Source organism: Argentina silus, assembly GCF_951799395.1.
Source record: "Argentina silus genome assembly, chromosome: 3".
NCBI classification, from domain to species: domain Eukaryota; kingdom Metazoa; phylum Chordata; class Actinopteri; order Argentiniformes; family Argentinidae; genus Argentina; species Argentina silus.
The window spans coordinates 17,612,201-17,627,586 of record NC_139657.1 but is presented as its reverse complement, the minus strand read 5'-3'; the positions used below and the strand labels follow the sequence as shown (position 1 = coordinate 17,627,586).

Sequence of the window (15,386 nt, the reverse complement as noted above, 5' to 3'; positions counted from 1 at the left end):
TGTCCATCAAATTGTTGAATGGACAAAAAATGAAGCTTGTGTGTGTAGGCCATGTGGGTCTATCCTTGTGATAATGGACAACAAAGTAATCTTTTTTTTCTATCTATCTCTATCACTTTATAGCAGAGCCAGTAACTCTGTCAGTGGTGGTAAATGGTGAGTCCTCTAGCTCTTCAGCCAGTGAGATCCTGCATCCCCCTACCATCATCGTCACTGCTCCGTCCAAAGAGGACATCTATGCTCAGCCACGCACCATCTCTATAGAGGAGGCCAGGGAGGCACGGCCTCCAGGAACTCCTATCGTTGTTGGTCGTAGACCCATCTGCAACAAAGCATAGCAATTGTTATGCTTTGTTAACTATTGTTATGCTTTGTTGGTGATGGGCCAACGACCAAAACATATAGGAGATAAAGACTAAAAACGTCAGATACAGGATTAATTAAAAAAAGGTATGGTCATTAGAAAACTATGCCGGTACGAACCACTTTGGGTAGCTGACCAATATGGTTTATAAAGGGGTTGTAAAGGCATTATAAGTAGTTTATTGACTCATTATTGCTGGTTTATAGACAGTAACGTTTATGGATAGAGTACAAACACATTAGGCTATAACATCTTTGCATATCCCTTACAAGCAAGCATCACCACTGACCTATATCTGTCTATTTAATAATGGATAGTCTGCAAACTGCTTATAAATCCTTAGCTAGCCCTTTATATACCATTCAACATTATGTACTTCATTGTAAAACTCAAAGAATCCTAGTTGTATGAAACAGAAGCCATTCTCAGTGAAGTCATGGTCATGATATGCTTATAGCCAGTCATGGTCATGTTATGGTCCTGTAACAATCTGGCCTTAATCTGGTCCTGTTCCCGCAGAATGTGTGTTTGCTGACGCCCCTGCCTAAAACTCCGGGAAAGCTCGTGGTCGTCCTTTCACAAGTCAACAATACGCGATGTGTGTATCTCTGCCTCTTTTTTGACTAGTACACTGAACCTCACTTGTTTATCATTATAGTAAAGCCAAATGCGCATTAACAATTGTTTCTGTTCTCTTTTAATTACCAGGGTCTGGGCTGCTACACGCGCCCAACAACAGAATGGAGGCGTCTGCAGATGCAGACCCCGACCCCATAAAACTGAAGTCTATCAAGAACAAGAAGACGTTCACGGTACCGCAAAAAGACAGGGTAAGCTGATTTAGACTTTAGATTTAGACGTTAACTACTGACGTATATGCAGTGTTCGGAGGCACACACTGTATGGCTCTGTGGGATTAGTAGTTGGGTACATTCAGTCACTTCGACAGATTTGTCGAGGATATCTAAACTGATGCAATTTCAGTTACCGTCAGGTCCGTAACCATGTTTTTTTTTACCGAGGTCATATGCATATGTCATGTAGGGGTTCAGGATGGGAGATAGATTAGTGCCACTATTATTGTAAATAAATAGAGTACAACTCACAAATGTGTACCATGATCCGTAAACAAAAAACACAAAGCACAATATAATTTACTAACACTCCACACACACACACCTCTTGATTTGTATTTGTAAACCATTATTTTAATACATGCAAAATGATTTGTATGTATGGCTAAAGATTTGTGAATAAATGGTCTTACATCATAACAAATGTTATGATGTGTGAATAAAAACGAAAGGAATGACAAACATCTTTCCAAAGTTATAAAAGCATTGCGTTGTGTAGGTATATAAAAGAAAAAAAAACACTTAGAGAACTGTCGAATCTGCATTTGCGGATCAAATTACGTCTGTGGATGTTTTCATTTGTTTACAGAATTTTGGCACTAACATTCCGTGTGTTTCTAGAGAAATGATCCGCAATGCATTGGCTTTATCATAGTTGACTATTTCCATTTAACTAGAACATCTTGGTGGAAGCTGTAGGCTGGAAATGCTTCTGCAAAACGTCCTTTCGTGTTGACTGCATTTGTGAATAATTTCTCCATGAACACGTAATGTTAGTGCCAACATTCTGTAAACAAATGAAAACAACCCCACAGATGTAATTTTATCCGCAAATGCAAATTCGACAGTTCTAACGCAAAAGTGTTGTATTGAAATGATTGAATACCTACACAAAGCAATGCTTTTATACTTTTAGCCATATTTACAATAGCCAATAATTTTGCATTTATTAAAATAATGGTTTACAAATACAAATCAAGAGGTGTGTGTGGATAGTAAATTATATTTGTGCTTTGTGATATTTGTTTATGAATCACGGTACACATTTGTGAGTTGTACTGTATGTATTTACAATAATATAGGCAGTAATCTATTAACATGAACTCATGAACTCACTTGCAATTGGATTATTGAAATTATGAATAGCAAGGTTATGACCTTAGTATCCTCTATGGTAGTTACAGCCCTGGTTACCGGTTGTCTTGCGGACAATCATATTACCGTGCTAACAAGTTGGTAAGCTTGAATGTCAGCAGCAGTTTGTCTGCGGGACGTCACGCCACCCCCTCATGTGTCACCTGTAATTACAGGTGTCCAGCAATCCCCTTAGTCTCCCCAGGAAGCAGAAGCCGTAGGTAGTGATAACACATGGCACAATCTTAGGAATGTTGATAGTCATATAGGGTCATGGTTCACTGTCCACATGTGGCTAAAACGACACCCCAGAGTCGCTACATGACTCTGCAAGTCTGCATCACCCCTTAACTCACATTGTTTTTGTATAGAACAGCTGCAGATTGCTATCATATTACAATCAACAATCATAGCTAACACATTCAGATAAAAAGCACTTACATAACAAGCCAGTGTTTCCTCCCTCTTCTCTTACAGCTTGGGAACTGTAGAAGTGTTAAAGAATTTGAGAAATTCAACCGAATCGGCGAGGGGACATATGGGATAGTGTGTAAGTTATCCTCCTGCTTGATCTATTAGAACTGGATTCCCTGTTCAAATCTAGACATTGAGTAGCTATTGCCACACAGATTATGAAGTCATTTCCAGTGCAGAAAACTGTCTGTTTACAGTCTGCACAGAAAACTGTCTGCTCACACGCGCTTGTATATTGAGACACCTGTACCCTTACAGACAGAGCCCGTGACACCAGGTCTGATGAGATCGTAGCACTGAAAAAGGTCCGGATGGACAAGGAGAAGGATGGTAGGTTCTAACAACTGAGATTGAAACACCTTGTGATGCTCATTTTGACAGAGTGCATCCAACCCCTGTGCTACAGCACTTGCTCCTGTGAAGTTTTGCTTTGGATGTGTATGTTGCTTCATCATAAGTAGGCCTATATATAGGCCTAATCATCTATATCCCCTCCCAGGGATCCCCATCAGTAGTCTTCGTGAGATCACTCTGCTGATCCGACTTAGACACCCCAACATAGTGGAGCTGAAGGAGGTGGTGGTTGGCAGTCACCTGGAGAGGTAGATGTACACTCATACCCGGTAGTATGTACAGTAGAGTATAAACTTACACTTCAGCAGTACGGAGATACCCTTTCTTGGCAAAATAGTATTATAGCACTAAGACTATGTTGTGAGGAGACTAATAATAGTGATTATAGAGGGGTGGAAGTTAGTCTTCTTTCTCAGCTTGAGATCAAATCAATGATTTCCCTTAGGGTTTGCATGAATGAGTGTTTTCTTGTCTGACTATATTTAGTATTTACCTGTGTGTGTGTGTGTGTGTGTGTGTGTGTGTGTGTGTGTGTATAGTCTGTTCCTAGTGATGAGTTACTGTGAGCAGGACTTGGCTAGTCTACTGGAGAACATGCAGACACCTTTCTCTGAAGCACAGGTGAGGCAGTGGAGACATAGGCACTATGTTGACTATGACTATCGTTTACTATTAGGCTGCAACCAGCTGCTGTCTTCTGCTATTGACTTATGTACTGCAAAGTGTATCGTTGCTATAGTGTTGTATTGGGTGAGGATTACAGCACTTCTTGGGAGGTGCTTTCCTATGAGCATCTCTACGATGTTTCCAAGAAATGTTTTTCGAGGTCAGCATACACGTGTATAATAACACACATCACAGCATTGATTATTTTTAGAGTAGAGCGGTGTGATGCAATGTTCCCCCTTCCTCTCTCCCTCAGGTGAAATGTATTGTGCTGCAGTTGCTAAGAGGTCTGGATTATCTTCACCTCAACTTTATTCTGCACAGGTCAGAGACACATTACTGTCGACATGGCAGATTCCTGTGCTTTGTTCTTTGATATAATCTATTTCAGACTGCTCATACAGCAGTTGTGGATCTTTACTCTGTAATAGATTGTTGAGTGTTGTGTACCTGAAGTATTCTGAGTGCAATGTTTTCAGTGCTTATAGCTGTCTGGGGGTTCTTAATAAGTCTACTTGGCAGGGATTTGAAAGTTCCAAGACCCATAAAAGCCAGAACATTGTGTTGCTCCTTTTCCCACCGATGAGGGCAATATTCGTCAGGTCATACGTAGTTTCTTGCCAAGCATCTCATTTTAATGTGGTTGCGTGACAATGTTACTTTCAGAGATCTGAAGGTATCCAACCTGCTAATGACTGATAAGGGTTGTGTGAAGATAGGTGAGTCATCATCATCACCCTATAGTTAAGATACTTATGTATAGCATGCCGGTCATATGTATGCATGTCGGTCATAGAGAGGCTATCAAAATGCCCTCTGTACTCACACCAAATTCAAGTAGCTTGGTTGAATAATGTAAACTCTGTGACCTGTGATTGGTTGATTTTGGTTGATGCTTTCCTCTCTCTCACCCTAGCTGACTTTGGCCTGGCACGAGTCTACGGTGTCCCTCTCCAACCTATGACCCCCAGAGTGGTGACGCTGTGGTGAGACAACACTCTGTCTGTCTGTTCTTGTTATTTTGCCACTTGGCCCTAATCTCCATAATCCTTATTAGATCCACTAACACACACTGTCTCTCACAAATACTCTCTCACTCAAACATTCTCTGCCCCCCCCTTCCCCGTCTCTTTCTTTCTTTCACTTTCTCCATGTCTGCAGGTACAGAGCACCAGAGCTCCTCTTAGGGACCAAGACACAGACCACAGCCTTAGATATGTGGTAAGAATAAAATCATTCAAGGTTTTCCATACAGTAATCACAGCCCAGACTTCCAGGAGTTGGAGAGAGAGCTGGTATACAACAATCATGTGTTTGAACCTTCTAAATGCCTTCCAGAGAGTTACTCTCATGGCACAGACACCATTTTGTGTTCCTATTCCCATTTTGGGGTCCCATACTATCTGTATGACCATAATTGATATTTCTCTCCAGGGCGGTGGGGTGCATTGTTGCTGAGCTGCTGGCTCATAAGCCTCTGCTTCCAGGGGGCTCTGAGATCCAACAGGTGGACCTCATCGTACAGCTACTGGGGACACCCAATGAAAACATCTGGCCGGTAATGCCCCTTCCCTTTAGAACCTCAGAACTGTCTGAATAGGAGTTTACCAACCTAGTTTGATATGTGGGGCAGACCTGGGTCAAAATAGAAATCTTAGCTTGCTTGGTGCAATGGGGCCAATCAAATAATCCCAAAAATTGCAAACCCTGTCCACACGGTGTGAAAGAAAATTTGTATTTCAACCCTGGTTTGATGTCAGAAGTCAATCGGTGACATTCGATTAGATTTTATACTGTGCAACAATCATTGATAGTGTTGTCCTGTTTGTTTGTTATCTTGCAGGGCTTCACTCGTCTTCCCCTTGTTGGCCAGTACAGTCTGAGGAAACAGCCATACAACAATCTGAAGAACAAGTTCACTTGGCTGTCTGATGCTGGGCTCCGCCTACTCAACCTGCTCTTCATGTACAACCCCCACCGCAGGTAACCACCAGTGGAACACAGCCCTGCACAGCGCTACACGTGATAAACACATAACGTCCTACACATTCTGTTCTCACACGGGGCATGTTAGTCATTCAGTGTGGTATGCACAGCCTCCATAATGTATATATACACAGAAACCTTATATGGAGACATGTACACCACCTCTCAGCCCTTACGACACATGTTGATGTTATTGTCTCTACCAGGGCCACAGCTAAGGACAGCTTGGAGAGTTCCTACTTTAAGGAGAAACCACTGCGTAAGTCTGGGGGTCACGGTTGTACAAGGGAAGGGCCAGTGTGGTCTTATTACAGTGTTGAAATATTGAGGATATAAAAGTCTCTCTTTTTCTCTTTGTAGCTTGTGAGCCTGAACTGATGCCTACCTTTCCTCATCATCGCAACAAAAGGACTGCCTCTGCCGCAGAGAGCCAATCAAAACGCAGTAAAGTGTGATGTCAACAACTTCCATAAGATTACATTTGATTCTCTATATAAGAATAACATTCTCACAAATGTATGGACATGTAGGCTGCATGTGGTCATGAGAACACATTTATTGTCACAGATGACAGTAAATGTGTACACACACGTATATTGTATGTACATGCATGTACATGTTGCATTACATATTGAACAATTGTGAGAAACAAGAAATGAGAGTGCAATGTAGTATAAAACAGTGTAGTATTCCACATTTCAGCCTTTTGAGCCTTAACTTGGCTTATTACCTCATGCAAAATAGTATTTCTGAATGCATGAATGCATCTTCTGATGATATCTGAAAATATGCGATGGACCCATATAGGTTCAACTGAATGCATGGATAGGTTATTATGTTTGTAAAACAATTATGTTGAGTTGTTTATAAATGGATTGAGGTTGAAGTAACCAACAGGGTTTGGTATGCTGTAACCATGTACATATTGTAGACATTTTTTACATCCTTGAATATTGTAGTTTTGCGTTTTAATAAAGAGCTTTTTCAAATTACTGTTTGTGAGGAAATACTTTGGAATGTTGCCAATCCAACTAAAAATAGATAAATTCCAAGTTTTCTAATATGTGTAGAAATGAGAAGGGGGTAGGGCCAGGGAATGACATCAGAGAGTATCTATACATGTTTGATACCATTTGTCATTCTGTTTTCTACCTCCGTCAGCCTCCCTGATCCATATTCTTAGATTACCATTGAAAGAGGCTTTGATGACAGTCTTCTGCTATAATGAACAGTGAGAAGGTAAAACTCAAGCACATGTTCATCATTTCGAATTCAGGTTTTATTGAGTTGATATTGTTTCAGGGCAACTTGGTTATCATGGCTATGGGTACCAACAGTGTAATAATCCACTTTGGGACCAGAACTGTCTTACTGAACCAAAACCTCCAACTATACAGAGACACATAGCAACACCATTATAGCAACAGTATTGAAACAATGTGATCAGTGTCTGTCATGGAACTATTATTTCCAATTTTTCAAATACAAAAGGGCCTCTTGTCGTCGTCCTCAATAGGTAACAATGTCAACAGAGAAATACTGAAAATGTAAACAACTCTCCCTATGATGAACTCTGTAGTCAGACTATCATACAATCAAAACAAAGTCTTGATGATGGAATAAAATATAATAAAATAATAAATAGTTATAAATAGTGTAATAGCAAGTAACACTGCTTGTAACCTAAGATCACAGTTCTTGCCTGGACTGATGCTCAATTCCAAATCTGCCCCTACCACCTAGCCACTCTGATTTTAATTTTAAGCAATATGGTAATTGCTCCATTTTGTTTTCAGATAGGCCAGGTGGAGTTTTTTCCATATTGTTTACACCAATCCAATCCTTAGATCTACAGGCATGGCTGGGGGCTGTAGGGGCTAGGGGCTTATTTGGAAGTCAACATGAGAGCAGTGGAGACTCTGGAGCAGGCATGGCCAATCAATAACCAATTAATTGATCTTAGCAAATATAACGTAAACAGGGCGATCAGACACATATAGACAAGTACCTTAAGACACACATAAATAATAAAACAGGTATGCATTCATACACACGTGCGTGCATGTCATGTTTTTTTTACAAAAGCTTCAATACCACTGTCCTTCATAACAATCAAAAACAAAGTGCAGGATGGCAATGTAAATATTACAGTTGTTCAGTCTTCAATACTCTGTCAATAGTGTGTGATCGGGAGGGGGGGGGGGGGTTCGGCCGTTCTTCTCGCCAGTGCAGGTTAGTTGAAAAGTTTGTAGTGTGGTAGTAGCTACTGGTTAAGCAGGAAGGTGTCTCAACAGGGTAAGAGTGGACAGACAGGTGCCAAATTCCTATACTTCTTCCTGAACCGTGCACTTGTTCACTACCCTTTATGGATTTTAAAATGAATAGAATAGCATAACAAACTAATTCTAGCCTGGGGGGTGGGAGGGGGGGGGGCACCCGCTCAGCCCTCCTGTCCAAAGTCATCAGTGAACTTCTTTACCTTGAGCAAGTCCTCAGTGTTGACGGTGGGACGCGTGGTCGACAGAGAGCGCAGCATGTCAGACTGGGGGACAGAAACACACACACACACACACACACACACACACACACACACACACACGAGAATGGTTCAACAAGTGTATGTGAGGTACGTCCAATGTCTACGATGTGTAGGTAAAAACAAGCTTTTATGTGTGTGAGCGGCGATTCCCTAAGGTTCAACACTGTGTGCTGTGAGTACTCTTTCTGTGTTGTGGCAGTGTGTGTGTGTAATATATATATATATATGCCATTTAGCTGACGCTTTTATCCAAAGCGACTTACATTGCAATGAATGCATACATTTTTCAGTATATATGGTCCCAGTGGGAATCAAACCCACAACCTAAGTGTTGTTAGTGCCATGCTCTACCGACTGAGTCATAGAGGACCATAGTGTGTGTGTGTGTGTGTGTGTGTGTGTGAATGGTCTCACCATGCAGACGATGGGTTCCAGCAGTTTGTCGCTAGGCACCTCCATCCACGTCATCTCTATGGCAGCAGGGTCGCCAGGTGAGCACGGGGTCAAAAGGTCATCCACCATCACTGTGTTGTTGCTCCGGGACGGGCCGCTCACCTAGGGGATCATCACAAGCAACAATCCAATCTAAAACCAATTCCCTTACAGAAGAGAGAGACGGACACCTAGAGAGTGGTGCTCAGTAGTACAATAAAGAAGTGATGGAGTAGCCATTAATCAGACACCGTGCCTGAAGGGGGGTGTGCTGGACTCTTTAAACCAAGGCCTGATCCGCCGCCACTCCCTGCTACCCAAGGCCTGCCTAAGCCTTGGAGCTGATCCACTCGGAAGGCGAAAATATTGACGACAATCTTTCCTTCCGTCTTTGAACTGTGATGGCGGTGAAACTTTGATTCATCGTTATGATGTAGATTGTTGATTTTCTTTTATGGTTGACGCTATACTTAGCAATCTTGCATTCCATTGCATATCACCTTGTGCGTCTTAGTTTAGTAATAAACCTGTTCTTTCTAGCACTGTTACAGCTATGGAGGAAGGGTAACCAGGCTACCCATAGTACAGTTCGGCCCGGCTTGGCTCTGCGGTGTGAAAAGGGTATAAGTTACCTTTTTGAAGTGCGTGGCTGACTGCACCTTCCTGACCGGCTGCATGAGAGCATCTCGTACGATGACGCTAATGTCGGCGCCAGAGTAGCCGTCCGTCTTGAAGGCAAGCTGCCGCAGGTCTGGATCGCTCAGGCTGTGTGGCGTGTTGCCCAGGTGGAGGCGGAACATTTGGGAGCGGGCAGGCTCCTCTGGGAGGGGGATGTAGATACGCTTCTCAAACCTGGACGCATAAAGAGGTTGGAAATACTGTCAAATCTATTTTTCATCAAAGTGATTGGTATATTCAACGTAACATCAGATGTTATATCATGTCATGTTATAAATAAATATATAAAAGATAATTCCTCTGAAAAAAGAGGAATCATGTTGCCATACGACAACACTATTCAATTTACAATTGGAGATTAGCCAGTAAGGAATGGATCTATTGCTCCTACAACAATGCAAATAAAAAACACTGGCTACATATCCTCAGGGCTGGTCTCCCACTACAGTTGCATCACACGTTCAGTACAGGCTTCAGCACTACTTCAGAGACTGAACAACCTACATCTCAGCCCAATCTGACCCTGACCCCTATTTGACCTCTGACCTTCTGCGAATGGCAGCATCCAGGACCCAGGGAATGTTGGTGGCCCCCAGGGTCAGGATCCCATCGTTATTGTTGCCCACACCTGTCAAAGCAACAGAAGAAGAGAATCTATAAGCCTGTTACGAACATAGAACGTGGAATGTGTTGGATTGGATAGTTTATTTCAAATGATGCAGAAGGTCTCTCTAGTGGAGTGGGTAGACTGGTTATTTTGACTTTCTCCAACTTAACAATCATTTGTCCTTTCCCAAAATCCAATGTGAATCCTAAAGAAAAGGTCCCGGGGTAACTACATAACCGACATCCTCCTGTAACACTAGTCCAATCCCAATCTCCCACCTTGCATCTGTACCAGGAACTCAGTCTTGATCCTGCGAGCAGCCTCGCTCTCGTTCTCGTTCCTGGAGCCACACAGAGAGTCCACCTCGTCGATGAAGATGATGGATGGCTTGTGCTGGCGCGCCAAATCAAACAGGTTCTTCACCAGCCTTACAGATGGACGGATGGACGGAGGGAGAGAGAGAGGGAGGGAGAGAAAGAGAGAGATAGAGAGAGAGATAGGGAGACAGAGAGAAAGAGGCCCGGTTAATTAAAGTAATCATGGGAAATTTGAATATACCACATCAGGTGTGGATACAGAATAGGGATAATCACATATCAAGACAGCAACAGAATAAAATAGTTGGGAAACTCTCTCTCACTTCTCACTCTCTCCCAGCCACTTGGACATGAGGTCAGAGGAGGACACAGAGAAAAAGGTGGAGTTGTTGGCCTCGGTGGCGACTGCTTTGGCTAGGTAAGACTTCCCTGTCCCAGGAGGTCCAAACAACAGGATCCCTCTCCATGGAGTACGTTTTCCTGCAAGCAGAGACACCATGGAAACATTAGTGTACATACAGAGAGCAAGCACACATATCATGAAGGAGACACACCCACGCTGGAAATGTGGAGTGTGTGAAGTAGAGACTCACCTGTAAAGAGGTGAGGGAATTTGATGGGCAGGATCACAGCCTCCTTCAGGGCCTCCTTGGCTCCCTCCAGTCCAGCCACATCACTCCACCGGACATTGGGTTTCTCCATCACAATGGCACCCATCAGTTGCTCCTGCAGTTTCTTCCTCTCGGGGTTCTCCCCCTCACTGTCACTGTCACTCCTAGAGGTAGTAATCATGTATTCATATGACAAAAACATATTCCACCAGTCTGTGCTTGTGACAACGTGACCCGTTTTCATGTGACCCGTTTTGATGCATTGGTATTGCGCTTGTCATCTATTTGGTTCACTGTAATCTCGTTGTCTGGGTGAGGAACAGTGTCTGTGTGAGCAGATGAGTGGCAACAACTTACTTATCATTACTCTGTGCTTCCTTCACAGGCTTCTTGCCCTGTTTCTCTTTGTTCTTCAGGTAGTCTTTGAGTTTCTCAGCCCGGTCCAGGTACTGCATACACTTCCCTCGTATGCTCTCCTTTGCCTTGTCACTGTGGGCCTCATCTGATAAGACAGACATCAAGATGCATTATTGCTTTGGGAACTGGGAATCTTCCACACAATAGCTTTTTTCTAAATCATTAACAGCCTTGAAAACAAAACAGTTTGATGTTTAGTATGTACAATAGGCTGTGACCATGATCGCCAAAAAAAAGAGATAGAAGTAGCTTCCCTTTCTCGTAGCCTCATAATAAAATCACCCAGGCATACCGCGTATTGACCATGCATTCTTGGTCTGCTACTGGCTGCTAGAGTGGAACATGACCACTGGATGAGGCTAAATTGCACAGCACACTCACACTTGATAGCATGCAGGAAATATTCCACTGAATGTTGATAAAGGCGCAAGGCCTCCTCATAGTTCTTTGCCTTGTCCTCCTCTGTGGCTTTGGTCACGAGATCAATCGCTTTCTGTGTAGGGGAAAGAGGGAGAGGCAGATGGGAGGAGAGAGAGAGGGGACAAGGTGAAGGAGAGTGAGTGACACACAATGACACCAATATGACAAGAGTGCAGCTCTAACTTTGGGGGTGAAAACTAAATAAAAATGTAATTTATGATTGATATCCATAACCCGTACAAGTCAGTGCTTAGCTTATGTGATGGATGCTATTATTAGCTAATTTCTACTAGGCTACTTGTCATCAAAAACAAGCAAAGTAAATGCAAAGCATTTGTTTTGACTCCGATTGGCCCTAGGATTGACAGAACAGCCCTTTTGAGCTGCTGATTAGCTTGCAAATCACAATTGACCCAACCCTGCAAATGCCAGCTAGTTAGCTAGCCATACCATAACTGAATATCTGATATATCTCTAGCTATACAAAAATTCAACCGACTGTTTACAGTTATGATAGCTCGCATAGGTGCTAATATTGTGCTAGCATTTCAAAGCTGTGACCTGTAATGTTGACGTTGTCATTTCATCTCACTCTTCTGCTATTCTCCCAAATTCCAGTCTCTGATCCTTTGTTGCTGTGTCTTTCGAAAATGTGTTGCTATATTTTCAGGGTGGATGTTGCTCTGAACATGACACAGGTACAGCAGCGCCAGTTGACAGCTCGGCCGTGGCCCAGCAATAGCAACAACCATCGATATTCAACGCAGAGCAAGTACTGCGGCCCTTGAAAGAAAATAAACGTAAAGGTGCTGCCACCTGGCGGACGCATGGTGGAGGCGTTTTAGAATTTTATTTTTCAAAAACCAAATACATTCAAAATGCAATTACGCTTATTACAGATCACAAAACCACTTGTCTCAGTTTAACAGTCTGTAACAGTTTTATTCTTATTGATATTTACATTTTAGATTTTACATTGTTATCATACATTGCATATATCTTTAGAGTGCAGGCTTGGAAGTCTAGAATACTTTGCATATAACAGGTTTGCAGCAGCAGTGTTCCTCCTATGCTTTCTCTGCTAAATGATTGTGTACAACGCAAGCTGCCATAGACAGATAACTTTGGTTCAAAAACCGTTTCTTGGGAGAAAGCTTTGCAGCTTTACATAGACAATATAGCTGTAAACTCACAACCAAAAGGAAAGTAAGATAGAAAGATAGAAAGAGGCTTGACGGTTTATCAAACTGTCTGAAATGTCAATGAAGATACATTCATGGTTAAACAGGGATGTACTTGGTGAGGTGAAACGTCACACATTTTAGATTTTAGAAATATAATGAATGGAGCTGACATGACTCCTTATTCAACATGACAGACACTGATACCAGTCTGGTTCTATGCTATATTTCTATCAGAACATTCTGCACTCTCCTGAACAGTGCCCTGGTGTAGCTAGGGCATCTGGAAATGGAACAGTCTGAAGCTCATAGAATGTGGCCTTTGTATTGATACCTAAGAATGTCTAATACACATACGTAGAAGTAGGCTACTGAGACTGAACTAGTTCAGTCAAACAATCTGTAGCAGTAACCAAGCTGCACTATCTTGTGTATATAAGATGCTGTTACTGTTTAGTCATTGACAGTAAAAGCTCACTTTTGCATGTGTCTCTATGTGAAACATCAAAAAAGAAGACGGCAGAAGACAGCAGAAGTGAGCAGATGTGCTCACTACAAGCAGCTTTTAAAGGCTATGTAGGAATGGAATGGTAAAGGGAGAGAGGTCGTCTCAAGCAGCAAGCAAGGGAGCGAGATAGTGCAGCTATGGCTTTGGCGGTGTGATTACTAGAGGAGATGGTGGGTAGAGTGACTCTGAGGCAGGTGTCATAGGGTTGACATAGGGTTGACATAGGGGTGACATGGTGTAAGGGTGACACTGCTATTTTGTCAAAGCTCAAATAAACATTACTTTTACACGTTCATAGTCAATATGTCATGCTAAAAATACGGTATACACATACAAAAGAACCTACTGAAAAACAGTACTAAAATAACATGTTTACAGTATAAGAGTAATACTATTGCTGTGCATGTTGAAAGCTTATTTTGCTTCAAAACCTTACAAATTACCTTTTTGAAACACATTAAAATTAGCATTTTTTTTTTTACTACTACTACTACTAATAATACAAATAATAATAATAATAATAATAATAAATTGTATTTGTATAGCGCTTTTCTGGAAACTCAAAGACACTTTACATCAGAGAGAACAAAAAAAAAGCCGACTCCTTGTAAAAGGCACAGTTGGCAATCCTGATTATAATAGTAATTTGGGATAATGTGCTAGATAAAGGGTATATCCGATGATAGGCACACTATCAAGCCAACACAAATATTGTATAAACACACACATACACACACACACACACACACACGTGTGCTCTCTCTCTCTCTCTCTCTCTGGCAATATACTCTTTCCCATCCCATTCACACTCAAATCAGTCAGTGACACGCAAACTCTACTGCATGCACACACTCAACTGGCCAAATATAGACACCGATTCTCTCAGAACCACAGTCCCCCCCACAACCCCACTCATCCATCTGGCAAAAGCAAAGTACGTAAAAAGAGCCCAAATACATTGGAAGGCTATGATGAAGTAAAAATAGGAATATTTATAGGTATGCTCCCGACCGTGGCCTCCTTCTTTATCTTCACGTCAGCAGGCCCAGGCGAGTCAGTTTGGCCGACAGGAAGGAGTGGAGAACAAACACCACGGGCTTTGGCCCGGAGTGAAGGTCAAACACCTGGAGGACAGAGAGAAGGTTAAACACACTCAGAACAACATCATTACATCTACGTAGATCTAGAGCTATCTAGACCATTGCATTTGGTAAAATGCAGGTAGTGAATGTGTTTGAGATGCATCGATTCTGTACAGACCGCCAGATGTTGGCAGTTCCTAGAGAAACCTTTAATGAACCATTGATATTTAATGAACCATTGATATTCATATAAATATGTAATAATGATCCAATAATCTATAAAGAACCAGTGCAGAATCTGTAAATCGGAGTCTGAAACCTCAAACAGAGCCGAGTCCCACAGTACAGTACACATGCCAAGCAGCAACATACCATTTCGCCCTCTGGACCCCCGAAGTCCAGATACAGGTTGCGGATCCCGTCGTCTGCAGACATCTTGAGCTTCTCAAAGGGGTATCTGAAGAGCACGGTGCCCCCTGCAGGGTCGGCTGGCTCCCGCGTCACAGTGAAGCCCTTCTCATAGTGCAGTGTCAGGCGCACGTCCTGTCTGTTCAACTCACAACCTGATGGACACATAGAGAGAGGAGAGTGAAAACAGTGCAGTATAATGGAGAGTGTGTATACCGTATGTGTGTGTGAACTATAAAAGTATGAATGTGCCCGTGTGAGAAGGTCTATGGATATGTTTGTGTTTGTGTAGTGGGATATGGAAGGAAAAGACTGAACGTTTCCAGCTCATAACTGTAGCCAGCGATTGTTCTC

At 42.4% G+C, this 15,386-nt stretch overlaps 3 protein-coding genes across 3 annotated transcripts in view; 1 reads left to right on the top strand and 2 right to left on the bottom strand.

Moving 5' to 3' along the window:
• Nucleotides 1–947: 947 nt before the first annotated feature.
• Nucleotides 948–6,806, top strand: cdk10 (cyclin dependent kinase 10). Its single transcript, XM_083666360.1, has 14 exons — nucleotides 948–962; nucleotides 1,073–1,194; nucleotides 2,830–2,902; nucleotides 3,085–3,156; nucleotides 3,326–3,428; nucleotides 3,720–3,801; nucleotides 4,103–4,170; nucleotides 4,513–4,565; nucleotides 4,763–4,832; nucleotides 5,008–5,067; nucleotides 5,281–5,404; nucleotides 5,690–5,829; nucleotides 6,039–6,091; nucleotides 6,193–6,806. Exons 2-14 carry the CDS (start codon nucleotides 1,105–1,107, stop codon nucleotides 6,285–6,287), a joined length of 1,083 nt encoding a protein of 360 aa, XP_083522486.1. The 5' UTR covers nucleotides 948–962; nucleotides 1,073–1,104; the 3' UTR covers nucleotides 6,288–6,806.
• Nucleotides 6,807–7,093: 287 nt separating this feature from the next.
• On the bottom strand, nucleotides 7,094–12,581 carry vps4a (vacuolar protein sorting 4 homolog A). Its single transcript, XM_083666359.1, has 10 exons — nucleotides 12,415–12,581; nucleotides 11,815–11,926; nucleotides 11,374–11,518; nucleotides 10,999–11,180; nucleotides 10,729–10,885; nucleotides 10,367–10,515; nucleotides 10,028–10,109; nucleotides 9,436–9,655; nucleotides 8,786–8,926; nucleotides 7,094–8,374 (listed from the first exon to the last, which is right to left on the bottom strand). Exons 1-10 carry the CDS (start codon nucleotides 12,433–12,435, stop codon nucleotides 8,273–8,275), a joined length of 1,311 nt encoding a protein of 436 aa, XP_083522485.1. The 5' UTR covers nucleotides 12,436–12,581; the 3' UTR covers nucleotides 7,094–8,272.
• A 107-nt stretch (nucleotides 12,582–12,688) lies between these two features.
• sntb2 (syntrophin, beta 2) overlaps nucleotides 12,689–15,386 on the bottom strand; it is a 12,193-nt gene continuing 9,495 nt past the window's right edge. Inside the window, exons 6-7 of the mRNA XM_083666354.1 lie at nucleotides 14,997–15,187; nucleotides 12,689–14,666 (exon numbers count right to left, since the gene is read on the bottom strand). Coding sequence (XP_083522480.1) covers nucleotides 14,574–14,666; nucleotides 14,997–15,187 — 284 coding nt within the window. The 3' untranslated portion in view covers nucleotides 12,689–14,573. The remainder of the gene's footprint in view (nucleotides 14,667–14,996; nucleotides 15,188–15,386) is intronic.